The sequence below is a fragment of the Anomaloglossus baeobatrachus genome, chromosome 1, assembly GCF_048569485.1.
Source record: "Anomaloglossus baeobatrachus isolate aAnoBae1 chromosome 1, aAnoBae1.hap1, whole genome shotgun sequence".
Taxonomy (NCBI): Eukaryota; Metazoa; Chordata; class Amphibia; order Anura; family Aromobatidae; genus Anomaloglossus; species Anomaloglossus baeobatrachus.
The window spans coordinates 479,292,828-479,305,695 of NC_134353.1; the positions used below are offsets into that span (position 1 = coordinate 479,292,828).

The 12,868-nt window shown below is 44.8% G+C and overlaps 1 protein-coding gene across 6 annotated transcripts in view; it reads right to left on the reverse strand.

Annotated features, from left to right (window-relative positions):
* MYO9B (myosin IXB) overlaps window positions 1-12,868 on the reverse strand; it is a 255,193-nt gene that overhangs the window by 190,338 nt on the left and 51,987 nt on the right. For all 6 annotated transcript variants that reach the window (XM_075314952.1, XM_075314924.1, XM_075314943.1 and 3 more), the window contains exon 2: window positions 463-1,344. In XM_075314952.1, coding sequence (XP_075171067.1) covers window positions 463-1,290 — 828 coding nt within the window. In that variant the 5' untranslated portion in view covers window positions 1,291-1,344. The remainder of the gene's footprint in view (window positions 1-462; window positions 1,345-12,868) is intronic.

Below are 12,868 nucleotides of genomic sequence, written 5' to 3' on the forward strand. Positions count from 1 at the left end.
ATACAGATCTGGCCTAAGGGGAGGTTTTGTCACCATAAAGCATACTGTCAGTGCTCCTTTATAGCATTATGCTTACAATGGAGTTTGTATGCAGCATATACCATATATACACATATTACATGAGACCAGTGAGGGGGGTCTAGAGCATATTCAGTGTGCAGATAAAGTCCACACCTCACTATGCACACGCTGTATGCTTCATGATATTCTTGATAGTTTGCATACTTTCTGCACAGTATGCCAGCTACGCTAAGGGATGAAGATTGACAATTAATGAAAATGTTATGCATTAATTTCTTAAAAATAGGTAGACATTGTGCACCTCTACACCTGCTCATATTATGCGCTCTAAGCAAACACCGATCCCTAATGTATCACATTCTCCAAAAACGACTACCTTACAAGCTTTTCAGCACAGACCATATAAATTGCATGTAATGTCCGACCTCTATAGCATATTACCTCTAGCACCGGTCCAGCCCCCAATATGGTCCTCTCCACTCCACTGGCATAGCCCTTCTGACTCAGTGCAGTCAGACAATGTATCAGGAAATTGGTACTTTGCGTCTTTCCAGAGCCGCTCTCTCCAGAGATCACTATGCATTGGTTAACTCTCTTCTTCAACATTGTATGATAGGACACATCCGCAATCGCAAAAATGTGGGGCTCCAGTTTCCCCAGCTGGTGGTTGTCATACATTTTGACATACTTGGGGTTGTAGATAGGTAGAAATTTGAAAGGATTAATGGCGATCAAAATGCTTCCTGCATACGTGTAGATCTTTTGTTTTAGAAAGCGGACTTTCAAGTTTCCTAATATGGTTGACTCCGTTAAATTGGGCAAGTTACATAAATCATTGTAGTCCTCCTGGGGGCGGGGGAGGAAGCCCCTCTCCACAAGCCTTCTTGCAGCTTCTTCTTCAGAGACATGAGGGAGATGGACATACTTAATGGTCCCATCCTGATTCTTCTCTTGTAGCAGAAAATAGTACCCTTCTGCCTGTGAATGCCTATCATGGGCTTTGCGTGGCCACAGACGCACCCTCTGCACTGGCGAGTCATTGGCATCTAGGACCCACTCCTCTCCTCCACACTCCTTCACTTCCGTCAGGACATAGGTTTTAGAGACTTCCAGACAAAGAGCAGCAACCGCGTTTTTGATGACATCAGAAGCAGATGATTCCTTTGTGGCGGAAACAGTGCAACAGTTCGAGTCTTCATGAGAAAGCTTGGAATAAATGTACAGGTTGTAAGACGCCTTGTCATCACCAGCGTCATTTTTTAAACTCATTCTGTGCCAGTCCTTCCTTCTGCATGCCGAGTATCAAACAGCGGTATTCAGCATCTGAAAAGCAAAAGAGAAAAATGCCTTAGTGGTGTTTGTGTATAGTGCTGGAAATTGCCAATCGCTAGTTATAGGAGAGACATTGTCTGTGGATGTGAAAATCACATAAATGTCCAGAAAGTAGAAATCTATGGAATACACCATCCAGTATTCCAAAGTGCTTTATTCCATCGTCATGTGCAGTTCAAAGTAGCGGGGAGAGAGCAGAGTACAGGCCCCTATAGACGACGGCCATTTCACATCTCCTTGTGCTTCAAGGGGTCCCATGGGAACCATTGAAGCACAAGGAGGTGCGAAACGGCCGTCCTCCATAGGGGGTCTGCACTCGGCTCTCTCCCGCTACTTTTAACTGCACATGACGATGGAATAAAGCACTTTGGAATACTGGATGGTGTATGCCATAGATTTCTATTTTCTAGACATTGGTTTGGATTTTCCTGGTCTACGTGCACCCATGACCACTGTTTCCATAAGGAAGACTGAAGCTGACCTATAAATCCGGTGATAAGGTATTGCACAGTTTGGTGCAGAAACCGCTTCTGCATAGTATATAAAAATCACATAAATCTCACCTTAGTTACAAAGTGTGAATAGCCATTTCTAATGACCAACTTACGATCTAGCCGATCGGCGGTCATTTACTGGGCCGATACAAGGATCATTCTTTCCACATAACGCATCCATGTCATCAGCAGTACAGCCCCCGTTTATACAGGGCTACATGCCGCCGAGAACAATGATTTTTAATCCAGCATAAACAATAGAGTCAGCATTTTGCTCATTGATCGACAGCATGTTTACTTGAGCCCATGCTCTGCTCATTCATCAATGTTACATAAGTCCAAAATAGCTTACATGCATGACACATCATCATAGATTTTTTTCAACAAACTATTATTAAATCAAACAATGGGAACAAGAGATTCATGCGAAAAATATTTTTAATAAGATTTTAATGATACAAAGTAAACAATCATCACAGACAGAAACACTTCCTTGAGGAACTGAAATGCACGGCAGACAATATTTTCAATATATTTTTTATATAGCTGCAAGGTATCAGTCGGTATTACCTAATCATACAGACCCCTGACAAATATATTTAAATATATATACACCATACAGTGGAAAAAAATCCTCAAAAATATCAGGGATCTGCATGATCTTGGACAATGTTGAATATAGGAGCCTTGGTATAACAAATACTGAAGATAGGATCACAATTTATTCAAAAATTATTTACTGCAGCTTAGCACAGGCGTTTTGGTTTGTTTTTTTTGTTTAATGTGACCGGTACCACATCAAATGCATTTTTTTCAACAAATGCATTATATTGAATTAAATATCACAATGTTCCATTAATGCAAATGGTCCTGGGTGGAAAGCGCACATATAGGCATATATATATGGGACCAGCAAATATTGACCCAATTGTGATATGTTGCAAAAAAGCAATACAAAGTCAAAGTCCTGTGCGTTTAACACTGGCCATGCATTAGGAACACCACTTATAAACATATACTAAGCTGCAGAAATAGTCTAAGTGGTGTTCCTAATGCATGGCCAGTGTTAAACGCACAGGACTTTGACTTTGTATTGCTTTTTGCAACATATCACAATTGGGTCAATATTTGCTGGCCCCCATATATATATGCCTATATGTGCGCTTTCCACCCAGGACCATTTGCATTAATGGAACATTGTGATATTTAATTCAATATAATACATTTGTTGAAAAAAGAAAAAAATGTATTTGATGTGGTACCGGTCACATTAAACAAAAAAAAAACAAAAAAAAAAACACGCCTGTGCTAAGCTGCAGTAAATAATTTTTGAATAAATTGTGATCCTATCTTCAGTATTTGTTATACCAAGGCTCCTATATTCAACATTGTCCAAGATCATGCAGATCCCTGATATTTTGAGGATCTTTTTCCACTGTATGGTGTATATATATTTAAATATAATTAATTGTCAGGGGTCTGTATGATTAGGTAACACCGATTGATACCTTGCAGCTATATAAAAAATATATTGAAAATATTGTCTGCCGTTCATTTCAGTTCCTCAAGGAAGTATTTCTGTCTGTGATGATTGTCTACTTTGTATCATTAAAATCTTATTAAAAATATTTTTCGCATGAATCTCTTGTTCCCATTGTTTGATTTAATAATGGTTTGTTGAATTATTTATCAATGTGTCTTAGGCTATGTGCGCACTAGACCGTTTTTCCCGCGGATTTACCCGCGGATTTGCCCCGGAAATTTCTTGAGAAATGTCTGCAATCTTTGTGCAGACATTTCCCATGAAATTCAATGAGAAAAAAAAATAGCTGTGCGCACTGTGCGGATTTTTCTCAAGAAAATTTCTTGAGAAAATTTTCTCGAGAAACTTTCTTGAGAAAATGTGCATGTCCATTAATTTCCACAGGTACCTGCGGTATTCCGGGGGTATTCCGCAGGTAGCAATGATGTGCGGTATACCACCGGAATAGCCGCGAATTACCTGCGGTAATGCTCATCGCTGCCTGCGGTTTTGCAGGAAGCGATGTCATTATGCCAGGAAGAGGAAGCGGAGCAGAGTAAACACAGACGTCGCACTCCCTGGACGCCGCACAGAAGCACTTCCGTGCGACCTCCAGGTGCCCGTGCAGTCTGTGTCCTGCTCCGGCCTCGCGGCTGCCTGCACTGCAGGGTGTCAGTGTCTGCCCGCAGTGTCAGCAGCCTGTCACGCTGCAGCGCAGGCAGACACTGACACAGGCAGACACTGACACTGCACTGCAGGGTATCAGTGTCTGCCCGCAGTGTCAGCAGCCTGTCACGCGACAGCGCAGGCAGACACTGACATCCTGCAGTGCTGGGAGCCGCGGGGATGACGATTGCTGCTGTCAGGAGGTGAGATCATTACCTGCTGTGACGATCTCCTGCCTCCTGACGTCAGCGCGGTCACTGCTGTCTATGCCCGTCTCGCGAGCGGCCCGAGACTGTCACTAGCGGTGACGTCACAGGCTCTCGCGATACGTCTGACGACGCGGCGGGCATAGAAGTCAGTGACAGCGCTGACGTCAGCAGTACAGGAGATGATCACAGAAGGTAATGATCTCATCTATGCTCCTGATGGCAGCGCTCGTCATCCCCTGCAGTGACCTGAGCTGACCTATTGATGTTAGCTCAGGTCACTGCATTGCTCTCCCAGCCAATGGGGAACATTCTGTTCTTCATTGACTGGGACAGCGACTATGGTATGGATCGCCGTGCCCCCCCCCTTATTGGATTACGCCGGACGTGGAATTGATTGTGCTCTTTTCAATAAATTGGTTAAAGAGGGAATGTTTTGGGGAGTGTTTTTTCAAATAAAACTTTTTTTGTTGTCTATTTTTTAATTATTACTAACTGGGTTGGTGATGTCGGGTATCTGATAGACGCCTGACCTCACCAACCCCAGGGCTTGATGCCAGGTGACATTACACATCTGGCATCAACCCCATATATTACCCCGTTTGCCAACGCACCAGGGCGCGGGATGAGCTGGGGCAAAGCGCCAGGATTGGCACGTCTAATGGATGCGCCACTTCTGGGGCGGCTGCGGCCTGTGTCCAATAACAGTGGACCTCCCTAGTCTGAGAATATCAGACCCCAGCTGTCCGCTTTACCTTGGCTGGTGATCCAATATGGGGGGGACCGCACGTTTTTTGTTTTAAATTATTTATATAATTTAAAATAATAGCGTGGGGTGCCCACTGTTTTGGATTATCAGCCAAGGTGAAGCTGCCAGCGGTGGTCTGCAGGCTGCAGCCGTCTGCTTTACCCTAGATGGCTAAAAAAAATGGGGGGACCTCACGTCGTTTTTTTTTTAATTATTTATTTATTTTATGGCTAAATACAAGGCTAAGCACCCTTTAGTGCCACATGAAAGTCACTAAAGGGTGCCAGCTTAGAAAATGCAGGGAGGTGGAACATTATATAGGTTTTTCTCATCTATCTATCTATCTCTCTATCCCTCTATCTATCTATCTATCCATCTATCCCTCTATCTATCCCTCTATCTATCTATCTATCTATCTATCTATCTATCTATCCCTCTATCTATCTATTCATCTATTCATCTATCTATCTATCCCTCTATCTATCTATCTATTCATCTATCTATCTATCCCTCTATCTATCTATCTATTCATCTATTCATCTATCCATCTTTCCCTCTATCCATTATCTGTCTATCGATTATCTTTATTATTTATTGCAGGGACAAACCTGCGGTAAAGCCGCGGTAAATCCGCGGCAAATCCGCATGCGGATTTGGTGCGGATTTTTCCGCAGGTCCGGAAATCTTTCACTGGCAGAAGTTTCTCAAGAAATTTTCTTGAGAAAATTCACATTTCTAGTGCGCACATAGCCTTAAGGTTCCGTTCACATTGAGTTTCCATGGCAGAATTAATCAAATTTGATGGAAAACTACTAATACATGCAGCACCGTATTTATTCCGGTATGGCACCTGTCATTCTGGTTTTAAAATGAAACAGGAAAACCATTTCCAGTTCCGAACTTGAATGTAAACTCAGCCTAAATATATCAATTTATTATAGCAAACAGCAAGAAAACCTCTTCAGTGTCTGTAGGGGAAGATGTACAGCTGCGTTCCCTTCCGTTTCTCACGGCAGGAAGCATCATATGAAGGAAACCAATGGGACCAGAAGAAACTCATGTACTAATAAGGCTTCTGTCACGGCATTGTGTTTTACAGAACACCAGGCTGCACTTGTTTGGCAGAGGCTGCCATGGAGGCTCAACACAGATGTGAACCTCCTGGTTGTCATCTGGCAGCCCCAAGAATCAAGATGTCCCCTTGTTAGTGTAACAAAAAACATTTTATGCACTTGTACATAACATAACACAATTTAATAACACTTAGCAAATGTCAAAAACAGAAAGGGGGAAAAAAAATGCAGCAACAAGTGCACAATGCAGCAGCAGAATTCTAGAAATTAAGAAAAGGATTATTAGTGATGAGCGAGCACTACCATGCTCGGGTGCTCTGTACTCGTAACAAGTAGAGATGAGCGAGCACTACCATGCTCGGGTGCTCTGTACTCGTAACAAGTAGAGATGAGCGAGCACTACCATGCTCGGGTGCTCTGTACTCGTAACAAGTAGAGATGAGCGAGCACTACCATGCTCGGGTGCTCTGTACTCGTAACAAGTAGAGATGAGCGAGCACTACCATGCTCGGGTGCTCTGTACTCGTAACAAGTAGAGATGAGCGAGCACTACCATGCTCGGGTGCTCTGTACTCGTAACAAGTAGAGATGAGCGAGCACTACCATGCTCGGGTGCTCAGTACTCGTAACAAGTAGTGATGAGCGAGCACTATCATGCTCGGGTGCTCAGTACTCGTAACAAGTAGAGATGAGCGAGCACTATCATGCTCGGGTGCTCAGTACTCGTAACAAGTAGAGATGAGCGAGCACTACCATGCTCGGGTGCTCTGTACTCGTAACAAGTAGAGATGAGCGAGCACTACCATGCTCGGGTGCTCAGTACTCGTAACAAGTAGTGATGAGCGAGCACTACCATGCTCGGGTGCTCAGTACTCGTAACAAGTAGAGATGAGCGAGCACTACCATGCTCGGGTGCTCAGTACTCGTAACAAGTAGAGATGAGCGAGCACTACCATGCTCGGGTGCTCAGTACTCGTAACAAGTAGAGATGAGCGAGCACTACCATGCTCGGGTGCTCAGTACTCGTAACAAGTAAAGATGAGCGAGCACTACCATGCTCGGGTGCTCAGTACTCGTAACAAGTAGTGATGAGCGAGCACTACCATGCTCGGGTGCTCAGTACTCGTAACAAGTAGAGATGAGCGAGCACTACCATGCTCGGGTGCTCAGTACTCGTAACAAGTAGAGATGAGCGAGCACTACCATGCTCGGGTGCTCAGTACTCGTAACAAGTAGAGATGAGCGAGCACTACCATGCTCGGGTGCTCAGTACTCGTAACAAGTAGAGATGAGTGAGCACTACCATGCTCGGGTGCTCAGTACTCGTAACAAGTAGAGATGAGCGAGCACTACCATGCTCGGGTGCTCAGTACTCGTAACAAGTAGTGATGATTGAGCACTATCATGCTCGGGTGCTCAGTACTCGTAACAAGTAGTGATAAGTGAGCACTGCCATGCTCGGGTGCTCAGTACTCGTAACAAGTAGTGATGACTGAGCACTACCATGCTCGGGTGCTCAGTACTCGTAACAAGTAGTGATGATTGAGCACTACCAGGCTCGGGGGCTCAGTACTCGTAACAAGTAGTGATGAGTGAGCACTATCATGCTCGGGCTCAGTACTCGTAACAAGTAGTGATAAGTGAGTACTATGCAACGAGTAGTAATGAGTGAGCAGTACCATGCTCAGGTGCTTAGTACTCATTATCGAGTAGTCATGAGCGAGCATTACCAGGCTCAGATGCTCGGTACTCATAACGAGTAGTGATGAGTGACCACTACCATGCTCGGGTTTGTAGTCCTCATAACGAATAGTGATGAGCGAGCACTACAATGTTCAGGTGCTCAGTACTCATGATGAGTAGTGTTGAGCAAGCACTACCATGCTCTGTACTCATAACGAGCAGTCAGACACTCGTATTGGTGCAACTTGAACACGGAGTATAGTGGAAGTCAGTGGAACAACTCGATCATTTTTCAGGAAGATCTTCCAGAAAAATGCTAGTATTCCTCACAGACGTCCATTATACTCAGAATACGAGTCCCGCCTGTCCAAGCGTCCGACTGCTCATTATGAGCCCAGAGCATGGTAATGCTCGCTCATCACTAATCATTCTATATAACATGTTGAATGACTCATTATGTACGATTTCTAATTGGTTCATGTTCATCAAAATCTGTTCCCCGCACAGGAGAGAAGTAAACAAATGTCAAACTTTTCATTCTCCTTTGTCCTGTAATTTACTCACTTTTTCACTATATAATACAAAAATAAATCAAAACAAAATAAGCTATTAAAATAATGCGGGCTTTACACGCTACGAGATCGCTACAGCGATCTCGTTGGGGGTCACGGATTTGGTGACGCACATCCGGCCGCATTAGCGATGCCGTTGCGTGTGACACCTATGAGCGATTTTGCATCGTCGCAAAAACGTGCAAAATCGCTCATTGGTGACATGGGGGTCCATTCTCAAATATCGTTACTGCAGCAGCACACATCGCTCCATGTGACACCACAGGAACGAGGAACCTCTCCTTACCTGCCTCCCAGCCGCAATGCGGAAGGAGGTGGGCGGGATGTTACGTCCCACTCATCTCCGCCCCTCCGCTGCTATTGGGCGGCGGTTCAGTGATGCTGCTGTGACGCTGAACGAACCGCCCCCTTAGAAAGGAGGTGGTTCGCCGGTCACAGCGACGTTGCAGGGAAGGTAAATAGTGTGACGGGTCCAGGCGATGTTGTGTGACATGGGCAGAGATTTGCCAGTGTCACACAATCGATGGGGGCAGGTACGCACGCTGGCGATATCGGTACCGATATTGCAGTGTGTAAAGCGGCCTTAAGTAGAAAAATAAGTTAAACAAATAGGTTTGAGCCTTTTTGTGAGCACCCAAAGATGAAAGGCCAGTTCTGGAGCGATTGAGATGGTCCAGTGCTCCATTAAGGCTGCTTTCACACATCCGGTTTTTGCAGTGTGGCTCAATCCAGCTCAAAAAACTATGCAACGTATGCGGCGAAAAAAACGGATCCGTTGCATAAGTTTTTCCCATGCGACCCGTCCATTTTTTGACAAATGCGGCTTGATACTGAGAGCATGCGCAGTACAAAAAAAACGCATCCGGCGTCCAAATGCGTTTTTTGCCGCAAGACGCCGCATCCGGCGTCCATAGGCTTGCATTGTGAATCGCGCCGGATATGGCGCAATGCGTTTTTTTTGCCGCACAAAAATAACGTGCCAGGCAACGTTCCATCCGGCCGCTGCATGCGCTAAATATGCCACATCCGGCAAAAAACGGACGCAACGCAAGGCCATGCAGCACAATACGGCGCTAATGCAAGTCTAGGCGGGAAAAACCGCAACTGGCGGCAAAAAAAACCTGTTGCGTTTTTTCTGCAGAGCGCCGTATTGTCCCGCACGGCAAAAAACAGATGTGTGAAAGCAGCCTTACAATGAGAAGAACCCAGAAGAATAAACCTGTACATTTTTCTATATTACACAGATGCCATTTTATTTTCCAGGTGAGTGCAATAGGTTTTATAGCTGAATAACTTTCTTTTTTTAATAGTAAGAGCAGAATGCTCTATAGCGATTAATGCATTGGCAGAAATGACCATCACTTTCATTCAACCGCATGACTGATGTTACAATATTAGAAAGCACATTTTCCACAAACATCAGGAAAGAATTCTTGTAATACATAGGCACAGAAGACATCCTGCCACAATGACTCACTTCCAGGTCATATACAAATTAGGAATAATTTTCCAAAAGTAGCCAAAGCATGAATAATCCTCCAAACGTAGCCAGCATGTGACTGCCTTACTCAGGGGCTGCTCCTCTAGGGCACTTCTCGTGAGACCTAATGTAGCACAGATATTCTCATATAGACAGTAAAAAATTGGACAAATCAAAAACTGGTTTAATAGGACAAACCATATTTTTTGGGGGAGGGGAATGGAAACTATAAGACAAAAGTAAGAAGAGGTCAAAAGGACATGATTACTATTGTATTAAATTATTATTAGCTCCGAAAATTTTATGTCAGGAAAAAAAATAAACAACAACTTGCTTGAGTGCCACAGATGTGTTACATCAGGCATGCGGAGACTTAAAAAGAAACCATTATGTCCGATAACACTCAATCTGCCTATTAGTAAGGTACTGAAGGTTCCCTGGCCACAGTAATGAAATTTCGGCACCTGGGAGTAAATGGTTTCTCTTGGGAGCCGCCAGCTTTCAGTGATGCAGATGTGACGGTGCAGTTTAAGTCACCGCGCACAGCACTGATCACTATACTGTAAGCGGGCCCTGGAACTCTGACTGACAGCCGGCTCTGCACTGATGTATATGTACTCATGGGACAATGTACCCGCGGACTCTGCCGCAGGTTTGTTCGCAGGTTTACCGCAGCTGCTCCCCGGAATCCACAGCTATTCATAGCTGCAGGATTCAAGCATTTTTGTTGCGGAAATCTGTGGGACAAGTGCGGCAATACCTTACCATAGTTGAAAGGTGAGACATCCGCAGATATATTTCCGCATGAATAATTGACCTGCAGTTACATGCGGCTGCGGGAAATCCGCAGCATTTTCCGCAGCCGCACATAACACAGCACTCCCCAAATCCCATAAGATAACATGGGGAGTGTCTGTACTTGCGTAAACCTGCGGATTTATCTGGAAAATGCAGGTTTTCCAAGGCAAAATCCGCGGGTAGGTTGTCCCGTGGGCACATAGCCTTATAGAGCAGACTACCAGCAAAAGATGTCAGGGCATGCTTATAGCCATCATTCACGGTGTACTGAGTGGTGGGTGTATGACTGGAAACCCGCAACTCCCAGGAGAAAAAGTTATATTTTCTCCAGGGAGCCGCAGTTTTAGTTCAGCACTCTGACACCTCTATGCCATTAGCCTGTTAACCCTATAACTACAGGTTAATAGGGTTACCAGACATGACAAGTTCCCATTAAGCTAAAACGTATTACGTAGTGTACCACATTTAGACAAATATAGCACAAAGTCTTCCTTTCTAAAGCACTGTTCTAATAATAATAATAATGATGATATATCCCATTCTCAGTGTGTGTTGCAATAAAATACACTTCAGAATACTAAACAGGTAGATGTGCGACATGGTAATACAAGAAATACTGGATTGGAAACTATACACTAATTGTTAGGCAGAAGCTGACATGCCCTATAGACAAATGAACATAAACATTCATTTCAAAACTGGCATTGCACCACAACCTGCCTTTTATAATTGTATTTAGAGGCCAAGATGGCTGGGTTACAATATCACTAAAATGCCTACACAACAAGCTATTGCATGGTACAAAGTCCTATGAAGTGACGTAACAGTACGCCATGGCGATAGAAGCGACAACGGCCCACCAGACAAAATGGTCATCCTGGGGTGTCCTGAAGAAGCACTATTCTTCCGCTAGGATGGAATTGTGATGGCTGCAGCGGTAACGAGACCATGTCACATGACCACCAGGAGATAAGAACTACAGTCTGCCATTTAAAATAAGTCCTAAGTGGTTGACAACCCTTTCCAATTTTGCCCACTGTTGCGGTAATGCTGCAGAGAACGCTGGCTTAATGAATGGTGGTAAATAGAAGAAGGCATTGGGCAAGATAGGAGCATACAATCCAGAAGTTCAACATGCATTCCTGAGAGAGTTGGGTGCTCTATATACCGGTAAGGCCTTAGTCACACACACTACGAGTATAAAGCGGGTTTTTACGCTGTTGTCCAACTTTTCAAACACAAGAACATAAGCAGAGACCGAGTCCTTTTGAACTAGCTCCATAACTGTTCCATGTGAATCCAGTTTTCAGGGTCAGACTCCTAAAGCACCGTGCTCTCAGGGCCTAAGGCCCTTTGCGCACTTACCGGATTTTGCCGCGGATTTCCTGCGGTTTTGCTGCATGTTTCGCTGCAGAAAATGTTCATAACATCTCTGCAGTGAATCACCAGCAAAACCTATGGAAAAAAAAATGCTGTGCGCACTATGCGGATTTTGACAGCTGCATGTTTTGCTGCGGGATTCCCACAGCAAAAACAATTGCATGTCACTTCTTTTCCGCACGTCGCTGCGGCATTACACTCCATTGACTGCCATGTAATCGTGAAATCCCGCAGGGAATAACGCAGGCAGCAAATTCTGTGCGGTTCACTGCGTTTTCCTGCGTTATTCCCTCCGGTATTTCGCGGTGTACCTGCGGTAATGCACATCGCTGCCTGCGGTTCGCAGGGAAGTGATGTCATTACTGGAAGAGGAAGCAGAGCAGAGAGTAAACACACACAGATCACAGACACAGACATAGAATACACATAGAAAGCAAACGGAAATATAGAAAGAAAAAAAAACACGTGGGCTCCGCTGTATTTTTACCGTCCAGCCGAGGTAAGCACACAGCGGTGGCCCGGTATTCTCAGGCTGGGGAGGACGAGGGGCAGGGTTAATGCCCCCCCTCCCGCAGCCGAGAATATCAGCCCGCCGCTGCCCCGGGACTGTCGCAGCCATTATGCAGCAGTACCGGAGTGTCCCCACCTCTTCCCGCTGCAGTGATGCGGTGGCAGTCAGGGTAATATAAGGAGTTAATGGTGGCGGATCGCCACCACTAAGTCCAGGCTTGATCATGGCAGCGTCTATGAGACAGCTGACATGATCAACCCGTAAGTAAAGTGAAAAAACACACACACCGAAAAATCCTTTATTTTAAATAAAACACAAATAAGCCTCGTTCACCCTTTTATTAACCCCTCCCAAAACACACAGCTCCGGCGTAATCCACGTC